General features: G+C 44.2%; 2 protein-coding genes across 10 annotated transcripts in view; both read left to right on the forward strand.

Moving 5' to 3' along the window:
• Positions 1 to 24,510, forward strand: part of PRIMPOL (primase and DNA directed polymerase) — a 43,476-nt gene that overhangs the window by 1,050 nt on the left and 17,916 nt on the right. For 3 of the 9 annotated variants that reach the window (XM_065596767.1, XM_065596763.1, XM_065596764.1), the window contains exons 2-7: positions 11,987 to 12,055; positions 12,901 to 12,992; positions 13,758 to 13,942; positions 17,178 to 17,269; positions 18,058 to 18,199; positions 19,570 to 19,717. In XM_065596767.1, the coding sequence (XP_065452839.1) occupies positions 12,974 to 12,992; positions 13,758 to 13,942; positions 17,178 to 17,269; positions 18,058 to 18,199; positions 19,570 to 19,717 (586 nt within the window). In that variant the 5' untranslated portion in view covers positions 11,987 to 12,055; positions 12,901 to 12,973. Of the gene's footprint in view, positions 1 to 11,986; positions 12,056 to 12,900; positions 12,993 to 13,024; positions 13,050 to 13,757; positions 13,943 to 17,177; positions 17,270 to 18,057; positions 18,200 to 19,569; positions 19,718 to 24,510 lie in introns of those variants that run through there. The other 6 variants (XM_065596765.1, XM_042842040.2, XM_065596766.1 and 3 more) reach the window with 6 other exon arrangements.
• On the forward strand, positions 21,145 to 22,983 carry LOC135983699 (uncharacterized). The gene is made up of 2 exons (XM_065596781.1): positions 21,145 to 21,608; positions 22,269 to 22,983. The coding sequence occupies exons 1-2, from the start codon at positions 21,233 to 21,235 to the stop codon at positions 22,838 to 22,840; spliced, it is 948 nt and encodes a 315-aa protein (XP_065452853.1). The 5' UTR covers positions 21,145 to 21,232; the 3' UTR covers positions 22,841 to 22,983.

A 24,510-nucleotide genomic window follows, 5' to 3' on the forward strand; every position in this document is an offset into this window, starting at 1 on the left:
ATGTCACTACCCCTTCTCCCTTCCCCAAGGGTTCCTTGTGAGACATAGCCTTCACTTACCCCTCTCAAAGTCCTGGAAGCCACTATTCTCTATGCCACCAGCCTGGTGATAGTCCCCATAGCAAGAAGAGAACCGTGTGCATCTTTATTGACATAGCCTACAGAACTCAGTACTCAAAGCATAATTGATAACGTAAGAACGGCCATACGGGGTCAGAGCAAAGGTCTATCTAGCCCAGTATCCTGTCTTCTGACAGTCGCCAATGCCAAGTGCCCCAGAGGGAATGAAGAGAATAGGTAATCATCAAGTGATCCATTCTCTGTACACATGTACCTCTCCTCGTATCATGGTGACAGATCCGCCAACTTGCTCCTACTAATCCCTGAACCATTTAATACAGTGACACTGAACACCATTAATGGCCGTTGGAGAGCATGTGAATAAATGCTGGGATTCAAATCTGGAACACAACACAAACAATAGCACAGTCTTGCAGACCTGCCTCATGTCTTCTTACAATGGCAGTAGTGCTACTGCACCATTCCCAGTAGCTATTGTGAGCATTGAGGGACAGAGTTGAGTGAAACTGAATTCAAAACTGGCATCAGATCTAGAGCAGGGGTTCTCAAACTTCATTGCACCACAAGCCCCTTCTGACAAAAATTACTACATGGCCCCAGGAGTGGGGACTGAGCATGCCGGAGCCCCGCCACCCCAGGTGGGAGGGCCAAAGCCCAAGGGCTTCAGCACTGAGTGGGGGGCCTAAAACCTGAGCCCTGGCGCTTTGGCCCTGGGTAGTGGGGTTTGGGCTTAGGCTTTGGCCCTGGCAAGTCTAACGCCAGCCCTGGTGACCCCATTAAAATGGGGTTGCAACCCAGTTTGGGGTCCCAACCCACAGTTTGAGAACCACAGGTCTAGAGCAGGGGTGGGCAAACTTTTTGGCCCGAGGGCCACATCTGGGAATAGAAATTGTATGGAGGGCCATGAATGCTCCAAAATTGGGGTTGGGGTGTGGGAGGGGGTAAGGGCTCCGGCTGGGGGTGTGGGCTCCAGGGTGGGGCCATAAATGAGTTCAGGGCGCAGGAGGGGCGCTGGGGTGGGGGAATAGGGTGCTGGGGGGGGGTGAGGGCTCCGGCTGGAGGTGCAGGCTCTGGGGTGAGGCTGGGGATGAGGCGTTTGGGGTGTAGGATGGTGCTCTGGGCTGGGACCAAGGGGTTTGGAAGGTGGAAGTGGGATCAGGGCTGGGGCAGGGGGTTGTGGTGTGGGAAGGTGTGCAGGCTTTCGCTGGGGATGCAGGCCCTGGGGTGGTGCTGGGGATGAGGGGTTTGGGGTGCAGGAAGGTGCTCTGGGCTGGGATTGAGGGGTTTGGAGGGCAGGAGAGGGTTCAGGGCTGGGGCAAGGGGTTGGGGCATGGGGAGAGGCTCGGGCTGCAGGCTCTGGGCAGCGCTTACCTTAAGCGGCTCCCAGAAGCAGCGGCCATGTCCCCACTCCAGCTCCTACGCGGAGCCACAGCCAGGTGACTCTGTGTGCTGCCCCATCCGCAGGTGCTGCTCCTGCCCCCGCAGCTCCCATTGGCCACAGTTCCCAGTCAATGGGAGCTGCAGGGGGTGGCGCTTGGGGCGGGGGCAGTATGCCTGGCTGCATGCCTGGCAGCATCCCTGGTTGCCCCTACATGTAGGAGCCAGAGCGGGGCCATGCCGTTGCTTCAGGGAGCAGCGTGGTGCGGCCCCGACCCTGCTCCCAGGATGGAGCACTGGTGCGGGGCAAGCCCCAGACCCCACTCCCCAGTGGGAGCTTGAGGGCCAGCTTAAAATGGCTGGCGGGCCAGATCGCGGGCTGTAGTTTGCTCACTCCTGGTGTAGAGAATGAGGAAAAGTGAGTAGCAAATTATGACAGGGAAGATCACCCCTGTCAGAGTTTGCTACTGTGGACAAGAGAATGGAGAAAGATGGGGAGAGCAGCAAAATTATGACAGGGAAATAGCTACCTGACAAGCAAATGGAGAAAGGGGTTGGTTAACAAATTCTGAGAGGGCATGCTGTATGTCCATATGTGCTACCAGTAGCAAATTGTGCCAGGGACAAATTTTACTACACTTCCCCAGCACAGTTCAGTTAGTCCTCTCCCTATTGCCTCACACAGTGGACCAGTCACGCCCTCCACAATCCACTGCACGTATCAGTCCTGCTGGAAGCTATGAAATAATTTCCCTGGTGGCCAGGGCCGGCTCTAGGTTTTTTGCTGCCCCAAGCAAAAAAAATTTTTTGGCTGCCCCCGACCGCAGCCCTGGGCTTCCCCCTGCACTTCCCTGCTGCCCCAGCCCTGGGTTCTCCCCCCCCCACCTTGCCGCCCCAGTGTTGGGCTCTCCCCTTTTCCCCCCCACCAGTGCCCTCCCCCTCACCCCCCTGCCGCCCCAGCCCTGGGCTCTCCTCCCAACCTGCGCCCTCCTGCTGTCCCAGCCCTGGGTCACTGGTAACTTGCTCCCAGGGCGGGTCATTCAGCAGGAATTTTGGATGTGCACAGAAAATAGACAGGATTGGTTCCCATATGGTTACAGAACTGCAGTAAAGTGGAACAATTTTCAGCTTGTATGATTGGAGGATATCTGGATGTACATTATAAGACTGTCCTACATAAATGAGGAAAAGTTGAGGTGCCTTTATTATTCTTTTGTTCCACTCTTTCTTTCTATGCGGAATTTGCCAATGGGAGAATCACTGTCTTCCTTTTAAACAAATAAAACAAAAAACAAACAAACAAGGCAATGACTGTTGAAAATAGCAATTCCAGTCCTAAAAACCACTGGGAAGCATTTCTTGCTCAATTTTATCCTACTTTTTCTACAGCAAGTTACAGTGGATCAGTATATTTGATTTAGGAGAAATGAAGTAACAGCTGCCCGAATTGAGCTTGAGCACTCCTGAATTTTGAGGGTGTTCAAATCTGGAAGGCAGGTGCTAGATTCCCTTTCTGAATATTAGCTATATCTGGAAAGGAAAAGTCAATTTCTGCTTCCATGGCTCAGAAGTGGAAATCCTCCTATGTGCGTGGTACTGTATCTAAAGCTGCCCGGGTCCTCTAGTAGAGCCTCCCCTCCCTTACTTTTCATTTTAAGTTCTAGTGGGATCCAAGTACCTCCCTTGCTAGGCTTCAGATAGAGAGGGGCACTGTCCATTTAGTCCACCCAATTCCTTCTTTGGAGGCTGCAAGGTGAGGTCACACCAGTATCCCTAATCCAGTCTGGGGAAGTCTTCTGAAGGGGATATCTGGGGCAAAGCCTTCTACTCCTTGGGCATACTTGTTCCCCATTCACAGTGCCACCCCTTTCGACTCACAGCAAGCTGCAGCATGGCTCAGCTACCTCACTCCCTACCCCTCCCTTTCCTGTTGATAGCGGCTAAGGGATTGCTGGGAAATGTAGTTCTTTCCCTGCTCCAGGGCTGGCTCTGTAGGCAGGGAGCTAGGCAAGGAACTACAGCTCCCAGGCTGGATCCCCAGCTGCTCCGTGGCTCCGCTTCTGCAGGGTTGTGAGAGGGGAGGAAGTGAGTTTTTTCGTTTTGTTTTGTTAAAAAGGATGGCCCGAATGCCACCCCCTGCAAATGTGCCGCCCCAAGCACCTGCTTGTTTTGCTGGTGCCTAGAGCCGGCCCTGCTGGTGGCAATGTGTTTGGCCCTCTTTACTATACAACTGCATGTGTAAGATGTGGGGATAAATCTAAGCGAAATAGGGTTGATGGTGAATAGAGATAGATAGCTCTAACGTGGCAGCTACACATGGTCCAGTACTAACACTTTAAACACACAATTCTCCAGTGTACATTGCTGAGAACTGTTTTCAGCAACAGGCTAATTTCCTATCATATAGGTTTCTTTCCCAGCAGCCTCTTTGGCTATATCTGTGCTAGTAAATGTCATAGCTGAAATTCTCTGATGGTGGATGCTATAATGTAGACAGAGCTCATGAGTTTGGGATAAATGACCATGTTAATGTCTGAGACCTGTCTCTGTCACAGCTTGAAGCCAATTCTTGGGATTTTATAGCTAGTCTTGTGATATTTGGTGTTTTTCTTAAACTCCAAGCTCCTGGAGTCATGGGATTATGTGAGAATTTCAGCTTTTATTAAAATAAAAGGCAATTTCTGGCCCTCAGGGTTGCAGACCAAACGTGAAAGTATGACCCGAATGTACCCTAAAGCTTAAAAACTAGAGGGCAAAATTTTATATATATAAAATCATAGTTAAGACAGTTTCATGATTTTATGAAATACTGCTGTTGCTATCACCAGCACTGCACTGCTGGTAAATTACAGGTCCTTAGTTTGTTAGTGTAAATAAGATTGCATAGGCTAAACATAATTCCTGAGAGCATTTTATAACATGATTTGGCAACAGTCATGTTTTATAAATGTTTAAACTAAACATATATTTGCAGTGGTGTAGTAGCCCTCTTGGTCCCAGGATATTAGAGAGACAAGGTGGGTGAGGTAATATCTTTATTGGACCAGCTTCTCTTGGTGAGAGGACAAGCTTTCAAGCTTATACAGAGTTCCTTTTCAGGTCTAGGCAATTAACTCATAGGCCATGTCTAGACATACAGAGCTGCAGCTGCGGAGCTTATCAATGCAGCTGTGCCGCTGCCACACTTCTGGTGAAGATGTTCTATGCTGCTGAGAGAGAGATGGGGGAGGGATAGCTCAGTGGTTTGAGCATTGGCCTGCTTAAACCCAGGGTTGTGAGTTCAATCTTTGAGGGGGCCATTTAGGGATCTGGGGCAAAAATCTGTCTGGGGATTGGTCCTGCTTTGAGCAGGGGGTTGGACTAGATGACCTCCTGAGGTCCCATTCTATGACAGTGGTTCTCAAATTTTTGTACTGGTGACCCCTTTCACATAGCAAGCCTATGAATGCGACCCCCCTTATAAATTAAAAACACTTCTATATATTTAACACCATTATAAATGCTGGAGGCGAAGCAGGGTTTGGGGTGGAGGCTGGCAGCTCACAACCCCCCATGTAATAACCTCGTGACCCCCTGAGGGGTCCCAACCCCCAGTTTGAGAACCCCTGTTCTATGATCTTCTATGATTTAACTCTCCAATTGGCATAAAAAACCACCTCCATTAATGACAGAAGTTATGTAGTGGGAGAAGCTCTCCCGCCAACAGCGCTGTACACGTGAATGCTTATGTCGGTGTAACTTATGTCGCTCGGGAGGTGGTTTATTCACACCCTGAGCAACATACATTATGCTGACATAGGCTGTAGTGTGTACCATAGTGATGGTACACACTAGCGCTTACTTTGGTATAACTTAAGTCGCTCAAGGGCGCGGGAAAGACACCCCCCTGAGTGACATAAGTTACACCGATCTAAGCACCAGTGTGGATAGGTCGGTGGGAGTGTGTTTCCCGCCAATTTAGCTACTGCCGCTCGGGGAGGTGGAGTAATTATTCTCACGGGGGAGAGATCTCTCATCAGCATAGAGCATCTGCATTAGTAGTGCTAGAGCTGCACAGCTACATCTGTACAGCTGTGCCACTGTAGCAGTTCTAGTGTAGACTCGTGGCACCTTAGAGACTAACAAGTACTCCTGTTCTTTTTGCGGATACAGACTAACACGGCTGCTACTCTGAAACCTAGTGTAGACTAGCTCTCGGTGTCATTGCTAAATACAAGGTGGACAGATTGTTTGGGATAAATATTTAACGCATTTCAAGGGGCCATTCAAGACATGAAAAAGCATGGACTGAATAGAGACACTGGATTTATGGCTTATTACAACAATCTGTAACTCACCCTACACCCACCCACACACCCCCTCTCTCTCTTTCCCTTACCCTTCCTTTTCTCCCTGTGACTGGACAGGCGATAATGGGCTACTTTATATTGAATGGTCCCTTGAAACATGTTAAGTGCTTATGCAAAGAGCTTGTCTCTTTCACCAACAGACGTTGGTCCAATAAAAAGATTACCTCACCCACCTTGTCTCTCTAAACTAAACATGGTAATTTATGTAGTTCAGACAGGACCTGACTTATGAGGGGAGGCTGAGGGAACTGGGATTGTTTAGTCTGCAGAAGAGAAGAATGAGGGGGGATTTGATAGCTGCTTTCAACTACCTGAAAGGGGGTTCCAAAGAAGATGGATCTAGACTGTTCTCAGTGGTACCAGATGACAGAACAAGGAGTAATGGTCTCAAGTTGCAGTGGGGGAGGTTTAGGTTGGATATTAGGAAAAACTTTTTCACTAGGAGGGTGGTGAAGCACTGGAATGGGTTACCTAGGGAGGTGGTGGAATCTCCTTCCTTAGAGGTTTTTAAGGTCAGGCTTGACAAAGCCCTGGCTGGGATGATTTAGTTGAGAATTGGTCCTGCTTTGAGCAGGGGGTTGGACTAGATGACCTCCTGAGGTCCCTTCCAACCCTGATATTCTATGATTCTAATTAATTAAGGTTATATTTAGCCACAAATGTAGACAAGGTCAAACTGTGTTCAGCACTGTGAGATAATTTTTTTATATATTGTGTGCTTGAGAAGTGATGTTTTAAGAGGGTGGGGTACATCTTTATTTTTGGTTTATTTAGTTATTGTTATATTTTGTGGGATTGCTACTTTCCTCTCTGTTTGTATTGATTATGATCTTAAATAATTGTTAGGGGTCCCTGGAGTATGAGACGAGCACCTTCGTTGGTTTCTATAAATCTAAGTAAATATGTATATGTCCAAATATAGTAGTGTGGGGTTTTCACTTCATGATGTGTTTTATCTCCCACTGCTTAGCTGTACTGAGCCTGAAAACTAGCAGGTTGTTTCCGGCTAAAAACGTATACTTTGTAGCGTGACTCAGCAACAAGTATGAGAGATTAAATTTAGTTCCTTCTGTCTACTGAAAACCACATTAACTACATTATCTTTATCTTTGTATTTTGTGGCTTTAAGATATGAGTTCTCTATTACTGCATCTAAATTCCTATAATCTTTCCTTCCTTCTGGAAACTGTTCTGTCCCAAATTTCTCTGTTCTATATGAGCACAAGACAAAAATTTGCCACTCTTCATTTGGCTAGAATGGCAGGCAATTGGTTTTCTCTAGCAATCATCTACTAATCTCCACAATTGGGTTGTGAACAGGAAGCAGACCTAGAGATGTCAGCCATGGAACAAATCAGGAATAATTATATTGTTCATCATGCCAAAGGTGTGCATAGCAGATAAATGAGAAGACTGAGTCCCTACCTATAAGTGTTTACAATCTAAGTTCCTGCTAATATCAGTATTGCCAACCCTAAAAAGTGTTCAAAAATCTTGAAGCAGGCCCCCCAAAATCATGAGGATTGGCTTTAAAATCATGAGATAAAAAAAGTGTTTTATTGCCTTCTGGTTTATGAACTATTAGAGTTAATGTTTTCCAGCCTCTCTCTGCAACTATGAGGTCTAAACATCTATTTTAAAACAATGAAAGCTGAGATTCTCATGACTCCAGGAGCTGAGATTTTTAAGAAAAACTTGAAGTATCACAAGAGTTGGCAAAACTGCAAATTGATCCACATGGGTAAATCATTGCCCACATGAGTAAAACTTACTCATGAATGTAAACATCTTGACATTAGTAGGACTACTTTCAGGTGTGAGGATTTTCAGAATCAGGCCCTCCATTATGAAGATCTTACCCTTGTTTCTACGGAATATCCTCGCTTTGTTGCAAGCCAGGGATGTCATTCCGACATGCCTCAGCCAGAGAAGTTTAATGACTTGTATAATTCATGGGTTTTTCTGGTATAATTTAAAATGCACCACAGCACAGAGTTTTTCTTCTCCGTCAGGTTTATTAATGTTAGTAAGGGAAAGAGCCAAAACCCCAATATCATTGTCATAGCCAGTGCAAGTGTAACTAGTAGAGAATTTGCATGTATTGGGGTTTTTTGAATTAGGTGGAACTCCCCTGTCTAGAAAAGGCTCAGTTGTTGGTAGATGTTGGATAGGACCTTAGGTTTCCTTTTGGAAACCTATCCCTAAAATATGTTGCCCCATAGGAGTTGTAGGCTCTGTTGCTCAAAGAGATTGCCTGGGTAAGTGAGAATATTTCCAGTAATTTACAATGTGGTCTTTAAAAAGTATTTGACACCTTCCTTTCTTTCCTTTCCATCGGGTTATGAAATTTAGCAATGGAGGAGGAAGCAAATATAGAACATTCTATTAAGGCCCAATACTGGGGAGGAAAAAACAGTTGAATCTGTTTCAAACCTGGGTTGCTTGGTCACTGTGGACCATGCATTGACCATTTTTCTACCCATGTTTTCTACCATCAAACTATTACTCCTGGTCCACACAGGCCAGGGAACTTGTTGTTAGCTTGTACTGGTTTTTAAAAAAACGGTTTAAAAAGAGTTCAGATGTGAGTTTTTCATCATTCCCAAATAAAAGTACAAGTAACTATTGAACCAGTTACAAAGATCTAATTCCATGTGCAATAATGATACAGAGTTTACTGTCTTCTCTTGTTTTATGGCAGTAATCTCCATTTCTAAGTGCTTTAGTCCATTTTGTTCTGTTAATTCTAAAATAAAGAAAATCTAAGACTATACTATGCAAAAATACCAAATCTCCGCTGTGCTTAGATTCATTTTCTGACTCCTTGTTAGAGGAAAGTGACATGAATTCTCAGTAGATACTTCTTCCAACTGAATATCTTTATGTTATGAGTAAGAGCATACTTAAACAATGAATTAAAACAATAAGAAATTAAAATCATGTCTGGGAAATAATTATAATCCTGATTCAAGAAGTAAATATAGGTCCCTCCACCCCATTTCTGCATTCGAAGAGATGATAAAAATGAAGTGGGAGTTTTCCAGTAAAAGCAAAAAGTTTAACAGAAAGCACGTGTCAGGGTTCCCTCCCAACTCTGAATTCTGGGATACAGATATGGGGACCCGCATGAAAGATCCCTAAGCTTATTTCCACCAGCTTAGGTTAAAAACTTCCCCAAGGCACAAATCCTTTCCTTGGATGGTATTGCTGCCACCACCAAGTGATTTAGACAAAGATTCAGGAAAAAGACCACTTGGAGTCCCTATTTCCCCAAAATATTCCCCCAAGCCCCTCCACCCCCTTTCCTGGGGAGGCTTGAGAATAATATACTAACCAATAGGTTAACAAAGTGAGCACAGACCAAACCCTTTGGTTTTTAGGACACTAAAAATCATCAGGTTCTTAAAAGAAGAACTTTATTATAAAGAAAAAAGTAAAAGAATCACACCTTCAAAAATCAGGATGGAAGGTAACTTTACAAGGTAATAAAAGATTTAAAACACAGAGGATTCCCCTCTAGGCTCAACTTTAAAGTTACAAAAACAGGAATAAACCTCCCTACTAGCGTAGGGAAAACTCACAAGCAAAAACAAAAGATAATCTAACGCATTTCCTTGCTATTACTTACAATTTCTGTAATTTTAGATGTATCATTTCAGGATCTTTTTAGGAGCTGGTTTACCTTCTTGGTCTCTCTCTCTCTGTCCTGAGAGGGAATCAACAAAGAGAGCACAAACAAAACCTCCCTCCCCTTCTCCCTAGATTTGAAAGTATCTTCTTTTCCCATTGGTCCTTCTGGTCAGGTGCCAACTAGGTTAATTGAACTGATTAACCCCTTACAGGTAAAATGATGCTGTACCTCTAGCCAGGAGATAATTTATGTTACTGTATACATAAAGGTTGTTACCCTTCCCTTTATTTTTATGACAGCATGTAAATCTGCAGATTCTAAAAAATAAATTATCATGCACCAAGAGGAGACTACAGCCATCTATTTGGCAGGCAAAAGATTTAGAATTCTCTAAGTCTGAAATTTTCTTGAAAGAGCAACTGGTCAGGAGAAAAGAGAGAGATTTCAGATGAAAATGAGAAGCAACTGTTTCTATGCATATTCAGAAATCTACGGTGTGCATGTGTTTTTGAAAAGTTGTTTTCTGAGCTAACCAAGAAGTTAAACTGAGTGTGGGATTGTGGGAATTCCCCATAGTCTCCTTCCCTTCCCTTCTTAAAACACTTTCTTGTGGGAGAATGCCAACAAGGAGAATCCTACTTGTACTCCTGTATGCAGTGCATCCACAGCAGTGCCAGCAACATCAAAATGAAACTGATTAGGATTGTAACTACTGTATGGTCCATGTTAGCTGTGTTTCTTGCTAGTGTTGCTGAAAAAGGGTTAAGTGGAGGAAGTACTTTCTTGAGGAGGTTAATGGGAGCAGGAGGAAATTGATAATTTGTTGAAAGAAGTGTGCTGCCCTGGTGGTCTGTGGGCAGTACCTATTAATTTGGGATCTTGATAATTACCTCACTCAGCAGGTGAACATGGTCTGGGAGCATTATGGAAGCAACATGCTTGGCCACTGGATGGATGAGGTATACTGTGTGCCTCTCTCTAGTGATGCCTGCTGGCTGAATAGAATAAACATGATTGATTATAGTACTATGAGTATATGCAGTGTAGTTATAGCCATGTCAGTCCCAGGATATAAAAATAAACAAATTAATGGAGATATCCTATCTCCTAGAACTGGAAGGGACCTTGAAAGGTCATTGAGTCCAGCCCCCTGCCTTCACTAGCAGGACCAAGTACTGATTTGGCCCCAGATCCCTAATTGGCCCCCTCAAGGATTGAACTCACAACCCTGGGTTTAACAGGCCAGTGCTCAAACCACTGAGCTATCTCTCCCCATGAGGTGAGTGAGGTAGGTAATATCTTTTATTAGACCAACTTCTGTTGGTGAGAGAGAGAAGCTTTTGAGCCAAACAGAGCTCTTCTTCAGTCTGGGAAAGGAAATCCCAGCATCACAGCAAAATACAAGGGGTTGGAACAACAAGGAGATTGTTTAGCAAAAGTAATTAGCACATATTGTAAAGGACATTCAAGGTAGAGTAGCCCGTTAACACCACTGCAGTCATAAGACAAAGAGAGGTGGTTAGTGGGTTACAAGATTGTTGTAATAAGCCATAAATCCAGTGTCTCTGTTCAGTCCATGATTTTTGGTGTCTAGCAGAGTAATGAATTTAAGTTCCCAGGCTCACCTTTTGAAAGTGTTACATAAGAACGGCCATACTGGGTCAGAACAAAGGTCCATCTAGCCCAGTATCCTGTCTTCCAACAGTGGCCAATGCCAGATGCTTCAGAGGGAATGAACAGAACAGGTAATCATCAAATGATCCATCCCCTGTCGCCCATTCTCAGTTTCTGGCAAACAGAGGCTAGGGACACCATCCCTGTCCACCCTGGCTAATAGCCATTGATGGACCTATCCTCCATGAATTTATCTAAATTCTTTTTTGAACACTGTTATAGTTTTGGCCTTTACAACATCCTCTGGCAAGGGGTTCCACAGGTTGACTGTGCATTGTATGAAGAAATACTTGCTTTTATTTGTTTTAAACCTGATGACTATTTCATTTGGTGACCCTTAGTTCTTGTGTTATGAGGAGTAAAACCTGTTGTGCAAAAACAACAAGGAGTCCGGTGGCACCTTAAAGATTAACAGATTTATTTGGGCATAAGCTTTCATGGGTAAAAAATCTCACTTCTTCAGATGCGTGGAGTGAAAGTTATAGATGCAGGCATTATATAATGACAACTCCCTTCTCTTCATGTATCTCACAAGTGGAGAACCAGTGTTGATAGGGCCAATTCGATCAGGGTGGATGTAGTCCACTCCCAATAATAGATGAGGAGGTGTCAATTCCAGGAGAGGCAAAGCTGCTTTTGTAATGAGCCAGCCACTCCCAGTCTCTATTCAAGCCCAAATTAATGGTGTTAAATTTGCAAATGAATTTTAGTTCTGCTGTTTCTCTTTGAAGTCTGTTTCTGAAGTTTTTTTGTTCAAGAATAGTTACTTTTAAATCTGTTATAGAATGTCCAGGGAGATTGAAGTGTTCGCCTACTGGCTTTTGTATGTTACCGTTCCCGATGTCCAATTTGTGTCCATTTATTCTTTTACGTAGGGACTGTCCGGTTTGCTACAGGGATTGGTTCCTGGGTTGGTGTTTCTGTGGTGTGGTGTGTAGTTGCTGGTGAGTATTTGCTTCAGGTTGTGGGGTTGTCTATAAGCGAGGACTAGCCTGCCTCCCAAGGTCTGTGAGAGTGAGGGATCGTTTTCCAGGATAGGTTGTAGATCGTGGATAATGCGCTGGAGAGGTTTTAGCTGGGGCCTGTACGTGATGGCCAGTGGTGTTCTGTTGTTTTCCTTGTTGGGCCTGTCCTGTAGTAGATGATTTCTGGGTACCCATCTCACTCTATCAGTCTACAAGATCTTTATCAAGCATTCTTAAAACTACAATACCCACCTGGGGAAGTGAGGAAACAGATTGACAAACCATTGTACCTTGTATTTTGCTGTGATGCCTGGAGTTCCTTTCCCAGACCTGAAGAAGAGCTCTGTTTGGCTCAAAAGCATGTCTCTCTCACCAACAGAAGTTGGTCCAATAAAAGATATTGCTTCACTCACAGTGTCTCTCTACTATGAGTATAGTCAGTTTCATTCTACAGCTGTTGCCTTTGAGAAATTGCTGTGAGACAGACACAGGTGGGAGGTGGTCAATGCGGGATAATCCAAGGGAAGAAGAGATGCGGAAAAACCGGGGGAGGAAAATGCAGATGCATAATCAAAGGGTGGGGGACAGAAAGTGGTACTGGTAATTGGTCTTGTAGACTAGATAAAACAACCTCTGTAATAACATCTTCCCCAATTCCCTTCCTCCCATTCTTTCTGCTTCCCAAGAATCTTAACTCTTATCCATCTGGAAGAATTCTGAGGGGGAAGGAATTTCCCTGAACAAAAATTATTAAATTGGAACTTGTCTGTAGTGACGCTAATGTTACATTTAATGTAGCTTTTTGATTGTGCATTGATTTTCAGAGTTCCTACCACGTGCTTACTTTATGTGATTAGAAGTCCAAAGGTTGAGTGATAGTGAGCACTGCTGGGCAAAATGTCTTTACTGAGTACTGGTAAGCTAACTATTTCAAAGTCCTGAAAATTCTGACAGTGAACACACAGATAATTGAGTAAGTTAATTAGAGTAACATGTATTGAGATTATTAAGCAGTTGAAAGCATTGCTGATATGGGTCATAGGCTGAGGATGCCCCTTGGTTTTGAATTGTTTTGCTTTATCTATTTGAGTGGCAATGGAGCCTTGTGGGCATAGGGCTGGGAGCTAGAAGCTACTGAGATCTAATCCTCATTCAGGTACTGACTTGCTGTGTGAGCCCAGATAAGTCATTTAACTTGTCTTGGTTGATTTCCTCATCTATACAATGGGTCTGATATTTACCTACCTCCACAGGATGGTGTGAGAATGAATTAATATAAACGTGTACATTATTTTGAAAATATAAGCATTATTAAACACTATTCTATAAACAAAATATCATTCATTACCCTGAGATTTCCCCCTATTCTAAATTGTTTCGGTTGTGTTGATAATAAAATAGGCCTGGGCATTCATAACTTGATTCTTGATACAATTGATGTTCTCATATTTTCTCAAACCAGCACAGGGAACTTAGTATTAAAGGGAGTTTCACAGCTAAGTTGTGTGTTGATTTGGAGTACAGGCTCCCCTTAGTCATGAAAGAGTCAAAGTATGCTCAAATACAGCAGATCACTCACAGAGATATGCACAGGTATATGAGAAATTGAAGCACATACAAAATGCTTTAGATTTGGTTATTTTTAATGTAGTATTAAGGGCTCATTTCCTGACTGCTTTAGGACAAATGAAGAGAAAATGGGAAGAAAGATTGAAGAATGTTGATGAACTAGCATCTCAATATAAAAGAAAGCCACTTTGCCCTGTTTACAGGCCACAGCTGTCCAAACCATGGCAACCGTGCTCTGTTTGGAATCTGTTTCGTCGACAAGCTCAAGCTTTTAACTATGCAAAAACCTGTAAGGAGGTAAGATATTAAATTGTTAGAAGGGTGTCTTCACTATTTAGAAACTTCATTTGTAAAGTTCTATTAACCTACAAAGTTCGCTTCAGGATTCTTTTGTTGTGCGGTCCTGATACATCAGGCAATTTTTTTCCCTTACAGGTCAACATGATGCATAAGTTGTAATATGCAGTAGTTCCAACATTAGACTGTGTTAATAGCTGTAATGAGGGCTAGTTCTAACATAAGACTCTAGATGTGTTGTTAATGTTTAATAGTAAAAGTGCTTGTGGGGAAGAAAGACCAAAGTGGTGGGATGTGACAAGGAAGGTCTGGCAAATGATGTAGGTGAGGGAAAGAGCCAAAATGACAAGAGGAAGCAGAAGAATGGGAAAGGAGTAAAAATCAAGTAGGAAGGAAGGAGAGAGAAGAGGACAGAGAATGAGGAAGGAAGAGGAAAAACAGAGAAGGTAAGATATAAGAGAGGTGGAGATGAATGAAAAGAGAGGCAAAAATATATCCCACAAGAGACAGGCAACAGCTCAGGCACCAAGAAGTGAAAGAGAAGAACCAGATCACCTGAAATGAACCCTCAGCCTAAGGTGTAACTGTTTTTGAAAGGATGAGCTAATTATTTATTTGTAATTACCTACATTTCATACTCTGCAACTTGATTGCCTGTTTTTAAAAAGAACTGTGGAATGTGCAATTTCCTTCTGCCATTTCAGCTATCCCGATAATTCTGCAGGTCTGACCTATTTCTGTATATTACACTAACATTTAATGCCTGTCAACGATATCCAGTAAAAGCACCCAGTGGTGTTGAAAGAATTTGCAACACTCTGTGCCCAATTCTCGTTGCTCCATAAAGCAACACAGTCATCTCCTCCATAGACAAAGAAATGATGCTATGTTGTGGTAGGAGGCATGAGGGCACATGTAGGCTCTTGAGGAGCCCTAACAGGTCTGGGGAAGAGGGGATAAGGAATGTTGTGATTCAAACAGGTATCCTTGTCACATGGCGGTTGTAGTAAGGAATTGTAGATCATTAACTAGTTTAAAATCAGCAAGGGGAAGAAAGGCAGAAAGAAGCCAAAGTTCACTATATTTAAAAATAGGGATTTTATATTAAAGTACCATATTAGGTGAATTACTTTGACTTAGAAAGTCAAGGTAACAAAATTCAGGTAATATTTATATCTGTCCTTCTAAAGACCCAGGGAGAAAGTGTCAAAAACACAAATGGCAATTAAATGAAAATCTCCACCCACCCTGTTTTATAGCATGAGATTGATCTGACTTGGCTTGATCTGAAGTCTAGCGGCAGCGCTTTGACATGGCTTGTGTAGTCGTGGCATAGCACTGGGAGAGAGCTCTCACAGCACTATAAAAAAAACACCTCTATGAGGGGAGTAGCTACCAGTGCTGCTGCCCACCTATCAGCAGGCACAGGTCATCGAGAAGAGCTCATTTCACCCTTCTGGCACCAGACAGAATGTAGTCTTGCAGAGGAGGCAATGTGATGGGGTGCACCGGGGGTGTGGTTCAGGACTAACTAAGAGTATGTCTACATTACCCATGTTCCAGCACGGCCGCGGCAGCGCTGTGACGTAGGCAGTGTAGACACGCTTTATTGCCAGGGGAGAGCTCTCCTGGCGATTAAAAGAAAAAAACACCCCAAACAAGCAGTGGTAGGTTTATCGCCGGGAGCACAGCTCCCAGCAATAAAGCACTGTCTGTACTGGCGCTTTTCAGTGCTAAAACTTTTGTCACTCGGGGGTGTTTTTTTCACACCCCTGAACGACAAAAAGTTTTAGCGCTGAAAGTGGCAGTGTAGACACAGTCTAAAAATAAAGCCCAGTTGGAGGAGAGCAGGTTTGTCTCCATAAAGAGCCAGGAAAGACCAGGTGGGAAGTGCTCTCTCCCTGGGAAGTAGCTGAAAAGAAGGTGGAGGGAGTGGGGGAGGACCAGACAGGTTCTCCAGAGGCAAGCCGAAAGCCTGACTGAGTTGGGGTTCCTGGTGAGCTGGAGCCTGCCATAAACTATTAGTTAAGGAGAAGTGTTCCAGCCCGTGGACTGGGGGTTGAGCGAATGGGAGAGGAGAAAGAGCAGCGGTCCTCAGCACAGGTGTACCTCTGTTGCTGCTGTCTGCTGAACCCAGCCTGGCTGAAGGTTTGCTTTCAATACATTTTGTTCTTCTTCTTCTTTAATAAAGGACTTTGTGACCCTGTAAAGTGATCTGACTGCAGGGCCAAATCACTCTGATGGTCAGAGAAGGCCACAGGACTATGTATGGGGAGAGGAAACTGAGGCACAGCTGCTGCAATGCCACAATTGGCATGGCAAGTTTGCCACAAGTAGTTTCTGGCATTACATCTCTCCTTCAGTCCCCCAGTTTTTGTTGCCTTTACAATCATATCTTCTTATTTTAAGACATTTTTCCTCTCCACTCTTACCTGCATCTCAAACCCACACAGATAACAGGGAGAACTGACTAAGGATCCTATCCTGCAGTTAGTTCCATGCAGACTGATTCTCTGAGAAGCCCCATTGACTTAAATGGAGCTTGGTGCAGGGGTCTGCCCGTGCAGAGCTTGTTGCAGGATCAGGGTCTGACTCACTATAGCGGGGAACAGTGCATATGACAAAGTGCAAAGTAAAATATTTTGAGACAGGTGTTACTAACCAACTCTTCAAATGTCATGAATTTCATTATAGAAGTTATGACTGTGTCAAAGCTGTTTCCTAATTATGTTGCAGTTTGGGAGCATTTTTCTCTGTAGGGTCACCTCTGGTTTTACATATAGTATGTAATCAAAAGAATGGTTTGGACATGATTTTGCTTGATTTAGGTCATATGCTGCTTCTCTCTTCAGTGAGAATCCTCTTCTCTGTACACTGTTTCTCTTCCAATTGATGTTACCTTGCTGCTGATCAAAATAAAATTTTACTAGGCAAATACCACTTGAGGGTTTGATTCAGATCTCAGTTACATCAATGCAAATCCATAGTAGCTTTATTGACTTCAGTCAGCTGCTCAAGAGTTACGCTGGTGTAATTTAAATAAGAAGCAGGCTCTTAATTAGCAATAAAAGGTACTTAGGTTTTAAAGAAAAAAAAGCCTAAGCCATCCTTTGATAGGTTGTTACTAATTAGAAAATAATTACTAACCTTTGATTTGAGAAATTAATTTCAAGCAAAAGATTTTGATTAGTGATCTGAAAAAGGAAATGTTAACTCTTTCTTTTAATTTAAAAAGGATGTTCATGTATTTGCTTTGGAAATGAACACAGAAGATGGACAAAGGTATTATCTTGTGACAACATATACAGAGTTTTGGTTTTATTACAAGTGAGTATTTTGAAAAAAGTACCTCTCAGCTGCTTTAAACTTCATCAGGGCTGGGGCTGGTATAGACCAGCTCTCAGAAAGCAGAGCACGATAACTGGCTCTCTGACACTGATCCCCTCAAATGTGCTACAGTGCTTGACCACTGAAGAGAATTGGTATCCCTAGTGAACAATCATCATCATTCTGGTGCATCAGCAGATAAAATAATTACATCTCCAGGAACCATTTTATATATAATTCTTAACAGTCATTTAACAGAAACATATCACATGATCAAGTTCTGATACTGAAATGTCTAGTAAAGGTCTACAGTCAACTTAAAAAAAAAAAAAATGTTTTAGCAATAATGCATCTGATTATTAAGTGACAGATTTCTAAAAATCCAAATTTTTTATTTAAGCTCTTTACATTTTGCATTTCTCTCAGTTTGGATATCAAAATTCAAAGAAGTTGGTTTCACTTTCATGTATAGTTTTACTTTAAGGTTTTCAGCACTAATGGATTTATTGTTTAAAATTACTTTTTCCATTAGTTATTTTTATTCATGAAAACATATCTGTTAGTCTTAGGTGTTTGTAAGAATTTATTTTTTACAAAATCTAAATTTTAGGCTAAATGTATATTTATGGTGTTTCTTTAATTAGTCACAAAATTCATACTTTACGTTGTTCAGAACATAGTAGGGCTAGTCTTTAAAACATTTCAACAAGTGTTTCACTAAAGAGGAATAAAAATCTTTAGTTTTGTTCATAAACATGGGTGATGATTCTTAACTACTTTCTGTTTAGCAAAGAACATAAAACAAGACTTATGCATTGCTATGAAGTTATTCCTGAAAAAGCTGTTTGCAAACTGTATTTTGATTTGGAGTTCTATAAACCAGTGAATCCTGAAGCTGATGGCAAGAAGATGATTGCAAAGTTAATTGAGGTAAAACTGGAACAATAATTAGAATATAACATATTGTAGGTCTGTCTGTCTTGTTATGGACCTTAATGTGGATCAAAGAGAGAATAAAGTGAACAAATTTTCTTTATAGTTATTCTAAAGCTCAAGTTATCACAAATAAAATGAAAATTGATTCCATTTTTAGAGAAAATTAGAAACGCGTGTTTAGATATTGCTAGTTAAAGCAAAGTTTGTCTGGTTTTCCCGCTTTAGAGGAACAAGAGGCAAATGGTGGTTGGTATGACAGCATGTTCACCATAGGCCTGTGACATAGTAATTTCTTTTTCATGATATTGCCTCTGTAGAGTCACACTGGTGGATTATGTGCCCTGATACAAGAGCCATAGAACCAAAGAAAGCAGTAAAATTGTTAGGAAGCCTACAGGCATGCTCCTGGGCTCTAACAAAAGATTTCACCCTCTATTTTTCCCTCAGTTCTTCTTTTTCCAGTTGTTTCAAGTCCCTTTTTTCCCCAGTGTGGTTTTTATTAAGCTTAGGCCTTTTCTGATTGTTATATAGTGTCACTCCTTGTTAGTTAATGGTTTTATTAATTAGCACAAATGTTTTCATATGGATTTGGTTTGGCTTATGGTGGGCCAGGACATTATCTCCAATGTGGCAGACAAAGAGACTAAAACGAGCTTTCAGAAATACACCTCCTTCTCTAGTAAAATATCCGGACTCAGATAAGTATGGAGGTTTAAGAGCATTCATCATCCTAAGAGCCTTGTGCATGCCTCTCGATAGGAAGGAAAGAAGCCACACATTGAATGAGGCCTTTTCTCTTGGAGGAGTCCTTAGAGGATCCACCTCCTTTGTAGACATGAGAGTCAGTTCTGAAATCTAAGGGATCCTCAAAATCAAAGAAGAAGATTGTTGGATCCAAAAGGAGGGATCTGAGGTCCCAAGATCTGAAGCTTTTGGACTCCTTGGATCTAAGGTCTTCACTCTGGCCCTAGATATAATGTGACTAAGTTGTCATAGGTTTGGATTGTAGAGTCTTCAATGCTGGTTTTCCCTGGAGCTGTAAATTATACTTTGGAAGCAGTGTAACAGAAAAAATTATAGATGAGGTGGTATATTAGGCTTTTAGGTGAGAAACTGGAAATTTGCAACAGTCTGCTACTGGTACCATAATCATACACTTATGCAATTTATAAGGTAAAATATGTGTTTGTATTTTGGTTACAATTTAATAAGCCATGAAACTTCATAGTCTAAAAAAACTGCATGTTCAAAAATATCTTTGAAATGAACGAAGACATAAAATCTGCCCATCTGTCACGATCTATGGGTACCTTTTTAGTTATTAAAAAAACAGAAAAAATAGCCTAATTATTTTTATTTTTCAGCTTGTTAGTAAAAAGCTGGAAGAACTTTATGGAGTTAAATGTTCAGTTGAAGATGTCTTGAACTTAGATTCCAGCACTGATGAAAAATTTAGCCATCACTTAATATTTCTGCTTTACAAGACAGCATTTAAGGATAATATTCATGTTGGTAAGCATATTTTCTTATTTCTAGTACATAAAAAGGAAATGTGTGGAATTTTTATATCGTAATAGTACAATCAAGCACTCAGATATTATAGTAATTGGGACCATAGGTGGAAACAAATACATATTTCCAGTTACATATTCGTGTTTTATTGTGCTTCAACTGATTTCCTGCTCATGTATTTTCTTTTGTTTTCTGTGACTAGTTGTGCAATTTCTCGTCAGCCTTCTACTTCAAGGAAACAGCTACTATCTGTGTGTGTGTGTGTGTGTGTGTATACTGTATTTACAGAACAAAGACATCACAAAAGCTGGTAAAAGGCTTGATGGTGGTTTTACAGTTGCTTACTTATTTTGTAGGTTAAGGTATGTTTTTTTTGTTTTTTTTAATTGGCCGAAGTTAAACTTTATTGGCCAGATTCTTGAGTCCAGCTGAGCTATGTTCAGCCTAAGACCTTAGTGAAAGGACAAAGGCATAGCTTAAAGCTACCTTTGCATTAGCCTGATCTAGGGAACAGTGGGAAGCTCTTTGGTTCTTGACATAAGTTGGAATGTCTTCTAGGCTACAACAGCCCCTCATGGACCATTTTGCCAACCCAGGATTGGCAAAGCACAGTGGACTCCAGCCACACACTCTGATGCCACTTACTCTTGTGGGGCTTGGAGGAAGTAGTGTAGTGCCTCCATAGCTAGCTTTGGGCTAGCCAGAGAGTTTGCTATGCAAGGGGAACATTCAACTGTCCTTCAGGGAAGCTTTCTGGCTAAGTGCTCTGGAACGATACAAAGAAGCCAGACTGGAACCAAGAATCTGGCCCTAAATGCCCCTGTTGGCCCTTATCTTGCACCCATTGAACTCACTGGGAGTTTTGCTATTGACACCAGTGGGATTACAATAAAATCCTTCATTTAGTAAGAGTAAGAAAAGCTGCCTGGGAGTGATTTGAGAGCACAGGAGAGACAGGCTCCTTGCTCTCAGGCCTTGGCTACACTTGAGAGTTGCAGTGCTGTAAAGCCACCCCTAGCGCTGTAACTCACTCCCCGTCCACACTGGCAAGGCATTTGCAGCGCTGTATCTCCGTGGTTGCAGCGCTGCATGTACTCCACGTCCCCGAGAGGAATAGCGTGTATTGTGCTGCCGCTGCGGCACCAGTGTGGTCGCCCAATGCGCTGTGACTGGCCTCCAGAAGTATTTGGCAGTGTCCCACAATGCCTGTTCTAGCCACTCTGGTCATCAGTTCAAACTCTACTGCCCTGGCCTCAGGTAACCAATCATGTGATCCACCCTTTACATTTCCCGGGAATTTTAAAAATCCCCTTCCTGTTTGCTCAGCCCGGCGTGGCGTGGAGTGCTATCAGCGAATCTTTCCAGGTGACCATGCCTCCACGCACCAAGCGAGCCCCAGCATGGAGCAATGGTGAATTGCTGGACCTCATCAGTGTTTGGGGGGAGGAAGCTATACAGTCCCAGCTGCGCTCCAGCCGTAGGAATTACGATACCTTCGGGAAGGTATCAAAGGACATGATGGAAAGGGGCCATGACCGGGACGCACTGCAGTGCAGGATTAAAGTAAAGGAGCTGTGGAGTGCCTACCGCAAAGCCTGCGATGCAAGCGACCGCTCGGGTGCTCCCCCCGTGACCTGCCAATTCTACAAAGAGCTGGATGCGATACTTGGGGTTAACTCCACCTTCACTCCGAGCACCACCATGGACACTTCAGAGCCGGTGGGGGAGGGGGAGGAGGAGGAAGAAAACGTGAGTGAGGGTGGTGGGCCGGATGGAGACACCCCGGAATCCCTGGAGCCATGCAGCCAGGAGCTCTTCTCGAGCCAGGAGGAAGGTAGCCAGTCGCAGCGGCCGGTACTTGGTGGAGGACAAACAGAAGAACAGGTTCCCGGTAAGCGGGGTTTTTTTCGGGAAGGAATTTTTTCGGTGCGGGCTCTTTGGGAGAGGAGGGTTAGGCATGCATGCCTAGATGCGAAATAGTGCATTGATGTGGTTTATCACATCGCGGTAATCGGCCTCGGTAATCTCCTCGAAAGTCTCATCCAGAACGTGTGCAATGCGCTTGCGCAGGTTTATCGGGAGAGCCACCATTGTCCTTGTCCCAGCCAGGCTAACGTGTCTGCGCCACTGTGCCGCGAGGGGCGGGGGGACCATTTCTGCACACAGGCAAGCTGCATATGGGCCAGGGTGGAAGCCGCATTGCAGTAGAAGACCCTCCCTTGCTTCCCAGGTCACCCTCAGCAGCGAGATATCGTCCAGGACGAACTCCTATGGAAAATGTTGAGACAGTGTTCAGTGTAGGTGCCCCCTGAAGCTGTTGGCTCTCCCCAAGGCACCGAAACCCAGGGGACAGTGCAGCCCTGAAACAATCAGTCGTCCTTACTCACCATTTTGAGGCTCCCGTGGGATATGTGTGCTCTGTTTCGGACGGGAAAATTATGCTATTGTGTAGATCCTGTGTGTTTTCTACTCCTTAAGTGCGGGGGGAATCATTACTCCGTCTGGTATAAACAATGCTGCCCCTGTTAAATATTGCATTTTGCCTATACAGCTGCATCAACCTTGAGACCTCAGCCGTCCCTCTTATCGCCTGCTCAGAGACTGCAAAGACTCCGGAAGAGACTGCGAAAAAGCAAAGAAGACATGCTGCAAGAAGTGATGTGGCAATCTATTAAAGAGAATGAGAAAGCACAGAACTGGAGGGAGAGAGAAAGCAGGATCCGCCAGAAAAACGCAGCGCACCGGCGGCAAAGCACGGAGCACCGGCAGCAAAACACGTATCGACTCATAAGCATCCTGGAGCGCCAAGCAGACGCTATCCCGGAGCTCGTAGCCATGCAGAAGGAGCAGTACCACAAGCGCAAACGCCCCCCCCCCCCCCCCCGACAGCCTTTGTCCCAAAACTCTTTCCGTTGTGCCCCACTGTCACCTCCAACCCACTTTCCCCAACTTCCGTATTCTTCACACCACCAGCTGCCTCCAACACCAGTATCTTCACCACCCAGCCCTGAAAACCATGACCCTTACCCTCTGCACTCAACACCCATCACCATGCAGTATAGCTATCCTGAAGTGCAGCACTCAGTGCACAGCACACCAGACAGGACATACGCGAATCTGTGATTGTACCATTCCCCACTCCACCCCCTTGTTTCTTTTCAATAAATGGATTTTTTGGCTTTGAAAACATTCTTTATTATTGCATAAAGTAAAAGACTCCTTAGCCCAGGAAATAAAGAGACACTGCAAGTCTGCTTGTCTGCTTAGCAAACACTGATTCCTAAAGATTGGAACTACTGCACTTCGCTCCTGTGCAGGGCACCAGATATCACTGCTGGTTTTCAGCCTCAAATTGCTCCCTCAAGGCATCCCTAATCCTTGCGGCTCTGGGCTGGGCCCCTGTAATAACCCTGCTCTCTGGCTGTGCAAATTCAGCCGCCAGGTGTTCAACCTTGGAGGTCCATGCCTGAGTGAAGCTTTCACCCTTCCCTTCACAAATATTATGGAGGACACAGCACGCGATATAACTGCGGGGATGCTGTTTTCGGCCAAGTCCAGCTTCCCATACAGAGATCACCAGCAGCCCTTTAAACGGCCAAAGGCACACTCCACAGTCATTCGGCACCGGCTCAGCCTGTAGTTGAACCGTTCCTTGCTGCTATCAAGGCTCCCTGTGTAGGGTTTCATGAGTCACGGCATTAACAGGTAAGCGGGATCTCCAAGGATCACAATGGGAATTTCGACTTCCCCTACTGTGATCTTCCGCTCTGGGAAAAAAGTCCCGGCCTGCATCTTCCTGAACAGCCAAGTGTTCCGAAAGATGCGTGCGTCATGCACCTTTCCGGGCCAGCCTGTGTTAATGTCAATGAAACGCCCACGGTGATCCACAAGCACCTGGAGAACCATAGAGAAATACCCCTTCCGATTAACATACTTGGATCCTAGGTGGGGTGGTGCCAGAATAGGAATGTGCGTCCCATCTATCGCCCCTCCACAATTAGGGAACTCCATTTGTGCAAAGCCATCCACTATTTCCTGCATGTTACCCAGAGTCACGGTTCTTCTGAGTAGGATGCGATTAATGGCCCTGCAAACTTGCATCAACATGATTCCAACAGTCGACTTTCCCTCTCCAAACTGGTTTGCGACTGACCAGTAGCTGTCTGGAGTTGCCAGCTTCCAGATTGCAATAGCCACCCGCTTCTCCACTGGCAGGGCAGCTTTCAATCTCGTGTCCTTGTGCCGCAGGGTGGGGGCGAGCTCCTCACACAGTCCCATGAAAGTGGCTTTTCTCATCCGAAAGTTCTGCAGCCACTGCTCGTCATCCCAGACTTCCATGACAATGTGATCCCACCACTCGGTGCTTGTTTCCCGAGCCCCAAAGCGGTGTTCCACGGTGCTGAGCATGTCCGTGAATGCCACAAGGAATTTCGTGTCATACGCATTACGCGGCTCGATAGCATCGTCGGACTCCTCACTCTCACTGTCACTTTGGATCTTAAGGAATAGTTTGACAGCCAAACGTGACGTGCTGGCGAGATAAGTCAGCATACGCCTCAGCAGTTCGGGCTCCATTTCCCGCAGACAGATCGCGCTGCACAGAAACTGTTGAAAGATGGTGCCAAAGGTGGACGGAAACAAAGTGATTTCTGGGATGCGAAGCGATGCTTCACAGGGCGTTGGGACAGGACCCAGAATGCCCCGCACCCACGCCCCCTTCCCACAACCCACGGCGCCAGAATGGGAAGAGGTGGTCTGTGGGATAGCTGCCCATAATGCACCGCTCCCAATGG

Source organism: Chrysemys picta, chromosome 5 (genome assembly GCF_011386835.1).
Source record: "Chrysemys picta bellii isolate R12L10 chromosome 5, ASM1138683v2, whole genome shotgun sequence".
Taxonomy (NCBI): domain Eukaryota; kingdom Metazoa; phylum Chordata; order Testudines; family Emydidae; genus Chrysemys; species Chrysemys picta.